The sequence below is a fragment of the Ranitomeya variabilis genome, chromosome 7, assembly GCF_051348905.1.
Source record: "Ranitomeya variabilis isolate aRanVar5 chromosome 7, aRanVar5.hap1, whole genome shotgun sequence".
NCBI lineage: Eukaryota > Metazoa > Chordata > Amphibia > Anura > Dendrobatidae > Ranitomeya > Ranitomeya variabilis.
This window is the reverse complement of record NC_135238.1, coordinates 151,150,774-151,164,893: the sequence shown is the minus strand read 5'-3', so window position 1 is coordinate 151,164,893 and position 14,120 is coordinate 151,150,774. Positions and strand designations below refer to the sequence as shown.

General features: G+C 40.1%; 1 protein-coding gene across 1 annotated transcript in view; it reads right to left on the bottom strand.

Moving 5' to 3' along the window:
• The window catches only part of LOC143784164 (caspase-8-like), a 138,906-nt gene that overhangs the window by 76,503 nt on the left and 48,283 nt on the right, over window positions 1-14,120 (bottom strand). Inside the window, exons 5-6 of the mRNA XM_077272048.1 lie at window positions 7,991-8,041; window positions 5,604-5,677 (exon numbers count right to left, since the gene is read on the bottom strand). Coding sequence (XP_077128163.1) covers window positions 5,604-5,677; window positions 7,991-8,041 — 125 coding nt within the window. The remainder of the gene's footprint in view (window positions 1-5,603; window positions 5,678-7,990; window positions 8,042-14,120) is intronic.

Sequence of the window (14,120 nt, the reverse complement as noted above, 5' to 3'; positions counted from 1 at the left end):
GTAGCCCAATCTCCAGACCTGAACCCCATTGAAAACCTCTGGAATGTAATCAAGAGGATGATGGATAGTAACAAGCCATCAAACAAAGAAGAACTGCTTAAATTTTTGCCCCAGAAGCAGTGTGAAAGACTGGTGGAAAGCATGCCAAGACACATGAAGGCTGTGATTAAAAATAATGGTTATTCCACAAAATATTGATTTCTGAACTCTTCCTGTTTTAAAACATTAGTATTGTTGTTTCTAAATGATTATGAACTAGTTTTCTTTGCATTATTTGAGGACTGAAAGCACTTTTTTTTTAATTTTAACCATTTTTCTTTGTCATAAAAAAAATACAAAATTTATTGCTTGGAAATTCAAAGACATGTTGTCAGAAGATTATAGAATAAAAGAACAATTTACATTTTACTCAAAAATACACCTATAAAGTGAAAAATAAGACAAACTGAACATTTTTGCAGTGGTCTCTTAATTTTTGCCAGAGCTGAATATATATATATGGTGCCGCTAATTCCGGTCACCTCACTGCATTGCCCGGGCTATTCCTGCCGGTTTCCCCGGGGGTCTGTACCGCACCCTGCATCACCGATTGCTGTGATTGGTTGATCAATTCTGATCGGCCAATCACAGCGACGTGACAATAAAATTATTTTAGAAAACCATGTGACATGCTGTGATCGGTGCTGTCTGACACAGCACCAATCACAGAAGTTACAATGGTGGGGTTTTCTGCAAAAAAAACGCATCACTGAAAAAAAACGCAGCATGTTCATTAATTTTGCGGAATTTCTTTGACTGTAATTTTTGCGGAATTTCAGCGATTTTGCCGCTATATAATTGTATTGGGACGCTCTGGAAAAAAACGCGAGAAACGCAAAAAAAATGGGAGCAGATTTCCTGCGAAAGGATTCCGGTTTTGCTCAGGAAAATTCTGCAAACATTCTGCAATGTGGGCAAATAGCCTAAAGGTTATCACCTCTACATAGACAACTTACACAAGCATCCCACTTCTTCAAGACCCACTCAGTCAAAGGTACAGTTGCATGCGGAACTGTACAAAAAAATCAGAGAGGCCTGCCTAAGTTGCTAATTGAAAATTAGAAAAGAAGAGCACACTCTGTTTGGGGGGGTGCAAGCTGTGCTTGGAAGAACCCCAAACCGTACAATATACAAAGAACGGCTGCACTCAAATGGAATATGCTTTGTGAAAGTAGTAGTGTTGACAAAGAGGTATATACAGCAGGATGGTAAATAGCATAGAAGTAAACAGCAAAGAGACGTTTCGACCCCACTTAGGGTGTTTCTCAAACCTCACTGTAAATAAACATACAGAAAAAGATTTGTGTATATACAAAATAGCACATGATCAATGCAATAATGAAAGAACCTATATACATAATAACACCCTAGTGGATAGTAATACATATGGTGTAAAACATACAGTAGTATTCTAACCGTGGTCACATAGAGGCTTGACATTGTGCGAAGTATCACCAAAAGATATTTTGAATATAATAATATGTTTATATAATAGAATATAATAAATAGCCCATGTGGTGGTGGATAGTGCCAATCTAGGTAACACAAGTAAGGAACAAAAAACTGACCTGCTGTGTTTAGTAGGAAAAAAATGAGTAAGGTCCCTTTAAGGGCTGTAAGCAAAAAAGAACGAAAGTGAGCCAAAAGGAGGGGAGGAGGGGAAAAGGGGGGGTTGGTCTGGATGAAATGAGTGCAGCTCCTAGGTTACTGACCTCCTGTTAGCGTTGAGATGGGGGTGTCCTGCTCCTTTGTAGGTGTATGCACGCATTGGTGGCAGTGGTTCTATTTATAGTGTCCCGGCGCCGAGAGGCAGCAGCTGTCAGTGCCGAGTCCACGTTATGTAAGCGGCGCATGCGCAGTGTGCTGTTCCACAATGAGGCTTGGATGAGTGCGTGTCACAGTATGTTTGGTTATGCGACCGGCATGCGCTGTGCGCGCTGGAGGGATGCTGTGCTCCATTGCTGCTAGGATGTCTATGGTATTAGTAAGTGGAGCTGCGGTGTCAGAGATAAACTCCCCATGATTAAAGGAGTGCAGCTGTTCTTTGTAAGTTGCTAATTGGGCAACTGCTGAGCCCAATGCAGCGAAAACATGCTGGTGGTCAAGTATAAGGACAAGAGGGATGTCTTTATCTTGAACACCATACACCGTGACAATAGCTCTTTGTCACTGTCCGAGGTACCATAACACAAGTCCCAAAGCCAGATTTGATTTTGGATTATAATAAGTACATGGAAGTTGTAGGTCTCTCAGATGAGGTCTTCAAACCACACAGTGCTATGCGAAAAGCTAAAGTATGATACAAAAAAAAAATCTCCATGCACATTGTACAGATGGCACTGTACAATGCTTTTGTGCTGTTTCGATCTGTAGGCAATACGGGGACCTTCCTTCAGTTTCAAGAGGTAGTCATCAAGGCCCTAATGTTTGGCACTCAGGAAGATGAGGGTCCCAGTACTTCTGAAATTGATAGTGCCTGTATCGTCCGAGGTCAACTTTTCCAACAAAGGTTCTGCAAACAACGAAGAAGGGAAGACCACAAAAAAGGTACAGATTATGCTCCAAGAGGGAGATACAATTTACCTTTCTGAAACTTGTCCTGAGAAACCTGGCCTTTGCATTAAGGATTGTTTCAAAGCATGCCACACATCCACAAATTGCTAAAAAAAAATTAACCCTGTTGCCACAACACACTTTTATAATCTGATGTGCTCCGCACAATTTACACATACCACCACATTATAAATTCATACACCAATAAAACCAAAAGCATTATTAGCATTATTATAACTATGATAAATTCCTTGAGGGGTACAGTTTCCAAAATGGGGACACTTGTGGGGGATTTCCACTGTTTAGGCACAGCAAAGGCTCTCCAAATGGATCATGGCATGCGCAGATCATTCCATCAAGGTTTGCGCTCCAAACCATCACTCCTTTCCTTACAAGACCTGCCATGAGCCCAAACAGCAGTTTTCCACCAAATAGGAGGTTTCAGTGTACTCAGAAAAAATTGCACAACAATTTTGGGGTCCATTTTCTCTTGTTAACCTTGTAAAAATAAAAACAATGTGGCTAAAATAACATTTTTGTGGAAAAAATGTGATTTTATATTTTCATGGCTCTACATTATAAACTTCCGTGAAGCACCTGGGGTTTCAAGGTGCTCACCACACATCTAAATAAGTTCCTTGAGAGGTCTAGTTTCCAAAATGTGGTCACTTGTGGGGGGTTTCCACTGTTTAGGCACATCAGCGGCTCTCCAAACGCGACATGGCGTTCAGCCAATTTTGTATTCAAAAAGTAAAACAGTGCTCCATCCCTTCCAAGCCCTACCATACGCCCAAACTGTAGTTTTCCTCCACGAATGGGCTATCCGTGTACTCAAGAGAAATTGCACAACACATTTTGGGGTACATTTTTTCCTGTTACCCTTGGGAAAATAAAAAAATTGGGTCTAAAGTAACATTTTTGTGAAAAAAATGTAATGTTAATTTTTTCCTTTCGCATTGTTTCATTTCCTGTGAAGCATCTCAAGGGTTAATAAACTTCATGAATGTGGTTTTAAGCACCTTGAGGGGTGCATATTTTAGAATGGTGTCACTTTGGGGTATTTTCTGTCAAAAAAGTCACTTCAAATGATGTGGTCCTTAAAATGGTTTTGTAAATTTTGTTGCAAATATGAGAAATCACTGGTCAAATTTTAACCCTTCATACTTCCTAACCAAAACAAAAATCATGTTTTCAAAAATTGCTCTCATGAAAACTAGACATGTGGGAAATGTTGTTAATTAACTATTTGGTATGCTATAAATCTCTGGTTTAAAGGCATAAAAATAAATAGTTTGAAAATTGCAAAATGTGCAAACTTTTCACCAAATTCCTGATTTTTTCACAAATAAGCGCAAGTCATATCGGACAAATTTTACTACTATCATAAAGTACAGAAGGTCACGAGAAAATCTCAGATCAGATCCGTTGAAACATTACCTCATAAAGTGGTCAGAATTTAAAGAATTGGCCTGGTCAGGAAGGGGAAAACAGGCTTCTGGGGTGAAGGGTTTAAAGTGAGGAATTGATAAAGAAAGTATATCACAAAGTTGTATAATGTGTAATTATAGAAAGAATAATCTGAATTTGCTAAAATGATACTCCCTATAATAATCAAGACTGAATATTTCTTTAAAGGGTGCTCTAGGCTCCCTATAGACTGTTCCATATAAATAGAAACACAGTCCATTTCAACTTTCAAATAAACAATTTTACAGTTTTTTCTTTACGCAGCACATCCATATTCTTCACAGCATTTACTACAGGTATCACATTACACATTTCTTCCTCTTTCCCTGCACTTCTCTCTGTCACACAGCACGTACCCGGGACGAACCATCTCACATGGTTCCTCAGCATCCTCCCTGTTCAGCTCTGCTACGGTTAGACCTTCCCTAGTCTGTTTTTCACCAGACAAGAGTATCAGCCTCTGAAGTCAGTTGCCACATGGCGAGCGACCTGCCCACCTGTACTGTCTCTTTCAGTGACACAGCATCCTCCTGGTCCCAAATCACTGCACCTGAGATTTCCCTCAGCCGTTTTACACCGGATCTGAGGGCATCAGCCCATGCGATAAGTTGCCACATTATGGAGCCGCCTGTGTCCCCGTATTGTCACTGCTTCTGTCTTAAGCTTCTTTTCCTGCTGCTGTTCTGGCCTGCTACTGTACAGGCTTGGTGCTGTGGATGGCTGGGCTTCTCCCTTAATCAACGTTGCATGGTCGCTGTTATCATTCTGGGCACTTAAGCCTGTGCAGGCGGTTTGGGCACCCTGGTCCGTCTGACTCCTATCAGGAAATCCTCCCTCTCTTATCTGCAGCTGACCCCTCCTATGTTTAACAATTTGCTACAATATACTATCTCCCATTCTATATCTTGCCCCATCTAGAAATGGGTACTATCCTTTCCCTAATAACAGATTCACAACATAACAATTATGTACACTACACTATACACATAATATTCTTAGTATCAACACAAAGGAAGGAAGTGGAGTATTGACGGTCCCGTACACCCCTTACAGGGGCATTATGTGACTTATATCCTGTATTTTCACCTGTTTTCCCTCTATGTGCTCTATCTGTAGCTTGCAATCCACTAGTAGGTGGGGGAGGAGAAACAGCACAGAAAGGGGACTACCTCCTCTTCATTCACTTTTTAGCTCAGAGTCACAAGCTGCAACAACATGAAGGACATTATACAGCAGAGTTCAGCTGTCTTCATCTGAATCAAGCTCTGATGTGAAGTTAAAACACTTGTTATAGAGGTCTGCATGATGTTCCCTTCCCTGCTCCTCACTCCTCCCCGCTCACCTCTCCATCCCTTCTGAGCAGGATGGACTTGAGTTGCTTTAACACAGTGGATATTGAGTTCAGGAGGTTGTTTTCTCTGAGAAGATACATTACAAATTTTCTTTAAAATCACCTGTAGTATTGACTTATGCACAGTTTGTTGAAAGTACAATTCTGTTTAAATTTTGTAATAGGAAAAGTATTATGAAAAAGAGTTTCTTACGTTATTTTGCAATGAAGGTTCATTTGATGTATCAGGCTGGATGCTGCCTACATTTATTTCAGCGCCTGACACTTCTACAAGAGAAAACACAATTGGATAAGTGTGTAACCATCGCGTTCTTCAGACATAAATTAAGCATGACCCATTTCTATAATACTCAGGAAAAGTGATTTTTAAAACCTGTTTCCATTGAACAGCTTTTAGGGTATGTGTCCATGGTCATAAAACGCTGTGGATTGGACGCTGCGTACAGCCACAGTGTCCAACCCGCAGCAGCCAGATGGTACAGCACAGTGGAGGAGATTTCATGCCTCTGGCATCCCTGCGTAAACGGGCATGTGACGCATCTTTCCAGACCACAGCATGCGTCTCCGCAAGATAAATATCACCGTCCAATGTATATTACGCGGTGATTCCGCATGGTTCAATGAACACATGCGGAATCACCGACGTTCAAAAGCCGGCAGCACTTTGGATGGACATGTACTGCGTCCAAAGCGCTGCCGGTTTCTGCCCGTGGAAACATACCCTAAGTGTTTATTCACAGAGTTTTTTGCAGATTTTTTTTAGCTGGTCTGCTTGAAAAAACCTGGAAAGTCACTAAAAAACAAACAAGTGCTTGAAACACTCATCCTATTAAATTCTAATTTAAAACGACTTGCTGTTCATATGTTTAGGCTTTTAATTGTTTTTAATTAGCTTCAGGTTTTAAAAAATGCCAACCATTTAGGGCTCACGCACACGATCGTCGATTCTCTCATGTGAGAGAATCGGGCCGATTATGCCAATGTCACTCTGCTCAAACTCTGTCAGAGTTTCAGCTGAGTGTTATATTACTTTTGATCTCACTCTCTCACATGAGAAAATCGTGTCAGAGGTGTGGAGAAGACGCAGAACTTAATTTTTCCATCTTCTCCATTGTCTCTGTGAGCTTACATTGGACTGTACTCAGATGTTATGTGTTTCACATTCACCCATATTATCGGATGCACTTGCAGCATGCTGTGATTCTTTTCTCATGCTGAATCGATATGGAAAAAAAACTCTCACTACCCCATAGTATAACATTGGGCTGAGTGCTGTCCAATAAGACATCGCACAGCAGTTGGACGTGTTATACGTTAGTGTGAGCAAGTGTTAACAGGTACCCGAATGCAACAGTGCAGACAATGAAAAAAAGTAGTACTTAAACCAACAACTGTCCTCCCCTGCCCCTGATGAAGTCACGGCTGTGACGACACACGTCGGGTTCTACAGGAGTTGGACCTTGCTGCTGCGCCTCTAAGGTTGCTGTCACATTAGCAGTATTTGGTCAGTATTTTACATCAGTATTTGTAAGCCAAAACCAGGAGTGGGTGATAAATACAGAAGTGGTGCATATGTTTCTATTATACTTTTCCTCTAATTGTTCCACTCCTGGTTTTGGCTTACAAATACTGAGGTAAAATACTGACCAAATACTGCTAGTGTGACGGCAGCCAAACACTTACTAGTATATCCTGTGAGCTGTGAACATATCCATCATGGTTGCCTATTGAGTAGGAGGAGAGATTTTTATTATGTTTGATATATATTGCTTGCATGAACTGGACATGGTATACCTTGACTGGTCCCTGTTACAGTTACCTTCCCACCTAATGATTTAGGGAGATATTCCAATAGTGGTGTCTTTATATATTTATATTGGGTACCAATCTCTTGGTTTATTGTTGTTCAGTATCGAGTCAGTTATATTATAAACCTCCCATATGTATATTTTGTTTATGGGTAACACTCACCCCTTAAATAAACATGGGGTCTGGTAAAAAGTAGTAGATGAAATTGTATTATACTACAGTATGTATGCTGCACTACAAGTATCCAGATAATCATGTCATAATAACTTTTGTATTGGTTGATTTATGAGGCGTCAGTTAGCAAACCATACTCTTGCCCCTCATGGGGATGATGTTTATACAGTATATTGGTTGTGTGTTTTTAAATGTTTTTAAAATATTGTGTGGTTAATGGATTAAATAATAAATTGGTCATTTTTTCATGTTGATCCCTGCAATTTTCATGTTTCCTTTTTGTTTTGATAGATAACTGGCTTATACTGCATGTGGTGAGAGCTCAGCTCTTGAGCCCCCTCCGCACACAGTGAACCCAGAGCGGACGTACATGCACCACAATTTCTTCTACAAACTTAAAAAATATAAGTAAAACCTATAAACAATGAAGCCACGAACACTGAGCTTTGATCTAAAAAAAATACATCCTTTGTCATGAAAATAAATCATAAATATTTCTGACCTGAAAATATGGCAGTTTTTACAATAATAAATAAGCCCCACTTTCTGAATAACAGAGTGTCTATTTACTTACGGTTTGTCTCAATATGTACTTACCTTGAATAGCCATGTTCTGTAACTGAGCGTCTAAATCTGGTCTTTGATTATCTGTAATATGTATAAAGGAAAATCACTCATAAAACACTGACATTCACAAAGGGTTTTACTATACATCATATTAAAGTAATATTTGATTTTTAGATATGAGCCATACTATCTGGTATATGTAGATCCCACCTCAGGGATCCACACCATACCCCAAATCAAGGGTCCTTAAGCCCTGTCCTATCTGGTGCGTCGGATGGATGGAGAGGTGGCTGTGCATGTGCGCCTATGTCCATTCACTTCTATGGAGGTCATGGGAACAGCTGAGCATGCTTCCTAGGCTAACATTGTGTCCAATAGTACCAGAAGTAGAACGTGTGTAGAAGCTACATAGGCGAAGTTCCCAATGTATTTGGAGCGTTTTTGAAGCTGTGTCTTTTTAGTGCACATAAAATGCAGCGTCTTACAGTTCCGGCAAAGTGGATGGTGTGTATAGAAATCTCATACCCACTGTGCTTTTTTTTAATTTTTTTTTTTTACACAATATAAGCTGATCTATGTTACGCTATTGAAATCCAATATACATCAATTTCTCTGGAGATAAATATGCATTTTATATTCTTGGATTTTCCCTATAGACTTGAAAGAGAGGAGGTTGATCTGCAGGTAAAAAAACGCAAATGCATTTTTACACATAAAGGGTAGGGGAGAGGAGGGTTATCAGGAGCTGGTCATGCTGCAAATGTGCGAGGATCTACTGCATAGAAAATGGCCTCTGGCGGGTGCCGTACCAGCTATAGATTACAGCTTGAAGGACTTGGAGAAAGAGGTAGTTTTTCAGCACAACCGTCCAGGCAAAATTAAATAGCTTTTATTGAAAAAAGTTAAAACATGATTAAAAAAGAAAACACCTCATGGGCTGTCTCGTTTCTGGCGTACTGGGACGCCCTTAGTCATAAGATATCACTTTGAGGTAATCACAAGATATATAAAGATACATTAAACCTATCACTATTGTGTATTAGTCATTATAATAACCATGAGGTGTGTTTGCCTCAAAAGAAAATGTGGTTTCCAATGCAGTATGTGTGTGCGTGCATACAGGTAATAGCAAATAGCAGCATTTCCAATATGTAGAAAAAAAACACCTAAGTGTGGTAAGACAAGGACAAATTTTAGTTAAAGACAGCAAGTGGTGCCTGCATACTGAATTCTGACACCAGATTCCGATATTTTGAAAACCTTTTTGAGGTGGTAATAGGCTAAAAATGAAGATGAAAGGCATGCTATGTCACACCCAAAGCAATTCCAGACCCACTGGCACACCACTTCCAAAGTGGAGTTCTTTGCAACAAAGCAGCATATTTGCCCAATGAAAGCATGCATCTACCCGTGTTTCCATAAGCCACACACATATTAGGATTTTGGGTGGTGGGGAAAGCATTACTGATTCAAATGCGTTTTTTTAATCCTTTCCCGACATTGGATGTATCCATACGCCATGGTTTGCTTGTACTTGACGACCTTTGACGTATGGATTCGTCATGGCGGTCTCCCGCACACAGGGTATTCTCACGGCTCCCGGTATTTTAACCCCCTAAATATTGCAATTGATATTGATCGCAGTATTTAGCAGGCAAGCAGAAAGAGGGAGCCCCCTCTGCCATCTGATCAGCACCCTGGCGACATCACAGCAAGGGGCCGATAATTGCCATGGTGACCTGATGTTGTCAAGACGACATCCGGGTCACTAGAGCTAGCAAAATTGCTAGATCATGCTCAAAGCCATTTGTCCAAAAATCATGCCAATAAACACATCAACTTGTCCTGTAAAAACAAGTCCTCACATGACCCTATCAGCCGAAATATGGAAAAATTATACTGTAGCTCTCAAAATATGGTGATGCAAAAAATAGTTTTTACAAAAATAAACATCTTTTAGTGTGTGACAGCAGCCAAACATAAAAAAGACGCAAATCTGGTATTACTGTACCCGCACTGACCCGAAGAATGAAGTCATCTAATCACTTATACCACACGAGGAATGGCATAAAAAATAAATAAAGCCAATTCTTCATCTGCTGTTGATTTGTTCATTCTGCCTCCCAAAGATTGCAGTAAGGCTTGGCGCACATTAATCCTGCGCTCTTCATTGAACGCTTACACCGAGGTTTCCATGAAAATCCCTGAAATAGGTGATTCAGATGGAACCCCCAGCTTAAGATTCCCTATAATGAGGCAGATGGAGGCACTGTGGATGCCATCTGGCCCCCTATGATCCGGCGCTGTACGTCTTTTTAGGTGTGCATAAAAGTGTGGTCTGCCACAGTTTTGTGTACTTCTGAAAAAAAGGACATCGCTGAACAAAGGCCAGACGGTGTCCGAAGGAACTCTGCTGCTTCATTATAGTGAATGGATCCATCTGGGGTTTCATTTGAATCACGTTACTTGTAGATTATTATTATTTATTATTAAAGCGCCATTTATTCCATGGCGGTTTACATGTGAGGAGAGGTATACATAATAAAAACAAGGACAATAATCTTGAACAATACAAGTCACAACTGGTACAGGAGGAGAGAGGACCCTGCCCGCGAAGGCTCACAATCTACAAGATTTAGATGGAAACCCCAAAGAAAGTATCTTTACAATTTCCTTAAAAAAAATTATGTTTCAAAAATTGTGCTGATGTAACGTAGACATGTAGTAAATGTTATTTATTAACTATTTTATCTGACATAAGTCTCTGATTTCAGGGCATACAAATTAAAAGTTTGAAAATTGCTAAATTTTGGAAATTTTCGCCAAAGTTCAGGTTTTCACAAATAAACGCAAGTCATAGCAAAGAAATTTTACCAGTATCATGAAGTACAATGTGTCATGAAAAAACAATCTCAGAATCACTGGGATCCATTGAAGCATTACAGAGTTATAACCTCATAAAGTGACAGTGGTCAGAATTGTAAAATGTTTTGCTTTTCTTGAATAACCCCGGTTGTTTGTGATACTGTAATATTGACTGTGTTCAGATATCCTTTTCTTGAGTTTTCTAGTAGTATAACCTTGATAGCAAACTTTACAAGCTCGACATTCAATACAATAGACTATATGATTCGATTTGCAATTTATAAATGACTTGATGTAATATTTCTTATTGTGTCCTGAAAAAAAGAATAATTAAACACAGTGATCTGTTCCCAGACCATCTGTAAAACTCTTTTACAAACAACCAAGAGGAGGCAGCTTGAGGGTTGTGTGATAGGCTGGCAGACAACATATTGCCTATTGTACAACCCCTTTTGGCCACACATCCCCTTTTAATGATGGTTCGTAAAGTATTGTCTTTGTTTACAATAGGGAAATATTTAAGGATAATGTTTTTGATATCCTTATATTGGGGGCTGTAAGATGTTGAAAATGTAACCGGCGTAGTTTCAAAAGAATCATTACCTGCTTGTTTCCCTTGAAGTAAACTGGAACGTGATAGGCTAGCAACCTGTCTACAAGCATATTTGTCATTTTTTGCTTTTGTAGCCTCTATCCAATAATATTTGGTTGATAATGGAACCCTCAGACAAAAAACTCTCGTCACTTGAGAGCATATGGAAGTGTCAACTCTGCATGTGGTATTATTTCCATTGACTAAAAAGGGAGCTTGAATTGAAGGGGTACTGCATGTAAAGCGGAAATTGCATTGGTTGGTATTCAAATATCTAGTGATTTGAAGAAAATGTATTGAGTCACTTCTCCATACCAGTAGCACGTCATCCATATATCTTCTGTAACAAATTATGTGTGAAAAATAGGGATTTTTATCAGAAAAAATATAAAATTCCTCATACCATCAAGGACTAGGACTTCACTGGGAGACTTTTTCTCACTGTGCTAGTGGTGATTTCACCGGAGGGAGGTCACTGCAGTTCATTGGAAAGGCTGGAAACACAGCCTCAGTGACCTGCGGTACCCTCAATGATGGCACCACTGCTCACTGATGCTGCAATCACAGCCACTCATTCATCAGAGGTTCTCAGCCTGGATGGTCTTATCTTGTTCAGGTTGAAAACTAATAATCCTCAGACATGGATGGGCCTAAACAATGGAGAGGTGAGGAATATTGTTTTTTTTTATTTTTGTGTTATTAACCCCTTTCTGACATTAGACGTACTATCCCGTCGAGGTGGGGTGGGCCCGTATGACCACCGACGGGATAGTACGTCGTCACCGATCAACCGCGCTCATGGGGGGAGCGGGGCCGGGTGTCAGCTGACTATCACAGCTGACATCCAGCACTATGTGTCAGGAGTGGTCACGGACCGCTCCCGGCACATTAACCCCTGGCACACTGCGATCAAACATGATCGCAGTGTTCCGGCGGCATAGGGAAGCATCGCGCAGGGAGGGGACTCCCTGCGTGCTTCCCTGAGACAAAGTGTCAGATCGGCAATCTTACACAATAACATGATGCCCCCCCCCTGGGGCAATGTTATAGTGTAAAAAAAAAATATTCACATGTGTAAAAAAAATTTAAAAAAATCCTCCCTCCCCCAAAAAAAAAATATATTGTCCCTATAAATACATTTCTTTATCTAAATAATAAAAAAAACAATAAAAGTAAACATATTTAGTATCGCCGCGTCCGTAACGACCCAACCTATAAACTGTCCCACTAGTTAACCCCTTCAGTGAACACCGTAAAAAAAAAAAGAGGCAAAAAGCAACGCTTTATTATCATACCGCCAAACAAAAAGTGCAATAACACGATATCAAAAAGACTGATATAAATAACCATGGTACCGCTGAAAACGGCATCTTGTCCCGCAAAAAATGAGCTGCCATACAGCATCATCAAAGAAAAAATAAAAAAGTTATAGTCCTCAGAATAAAGCGATGCAAAAATAATTATTTTTTCTATAAAATAGTTTTTATCGTATAAAAGCGGCAAAACATAAAAAAATGATATAAATGAGGTATCGCTGTAATCGTACTGACGCGAGGAATAAAACTGCTTTATCCATTTTACCAAACGCGGAACGGTATAAACGCCTCCCCCAAAAGAAATTCATGAATAGCTGGTTTTTGGTCATCCTGCCTCACAAAAATCAGAATGAAAAGCGATCAAAAAATGTCACGTGCCTGAAAATGTCACTAATAAAAACGTCAACTCGTCCTGCAAAAAACAAGACCTCATATGACTCTGTGGACCAAAATATGGAAAAATTATAGCTCTCAAAATGTGGTAACGCAAAAAATATTTTTTGCAATAAAAAGTGTCTTTCAGTGTGTGACGGCTGCCAATCATAAAAATCCGCTAAAAAACCCGCTATAAAAGTAAATCAAACCCCCCTTCATCACCCCCTTAGTTTGCAAAAATTAAAAAAATGTATTTATTTCCATTTTCCCATTAGGGTTAGGGTTAGGGCAAGGGTTAGGGTTAGGATTAGGGTTGGGGCTAGAGTTAAGGCTACAGTTAAGGTTGGGGCTAAAGTTAGAGTTTGGATTACATTTACAGTTGGGAATAGGGTTGGGATTAGGGTTAGGGGTGTGTCAGGGTTAGGGGTGTGGTTAGGGTTACCGTTGGGATTAGGGTTAGGTATGTGTTTGGATTAGGGTTTCAGTTATAATTGGGGGGTTTCCACTGTTTAGGCACATCAGGGGCTCTCCAAATGCGACATGGTGTCCGATCTCAATTCCAGCCAATTCTGCGTTGAAAAAGTAAAACAGTGCTCCTTCCCTTCCGAGCTCTCCCGTGCACCCAAACAGGGGTTTACCCCAACATATGGGGTATCAGCGTACTCAGGACAAATTGGACAACAAGTTTTGGGGTCCAATTTCTCCTGTTACCCTTGGGAAAATACAAAACTGGGGGCTAAAAAATAATTTTTGTGGAATTTTTTTTTTATTATTTTCACATTTCTGCGTTATAAACTGTAGTGAAACACTTGGGGGTTCAAAGCTCTCACAACACATCTAGATGAGTTCCTTAGGGGGTCTACTTTCCAAAATGGTGTCATTTGTGGGGGGTTTCAATGTTTAGGCACATCAGGGGCTCTCCAAACGCAACATGGCATCTCATCTCAATTCCTGTCAATTTTGCATTGAAAAGTCAAATGGCGCTCCTTCCCTTCCGAGCTCTCCCATGCGC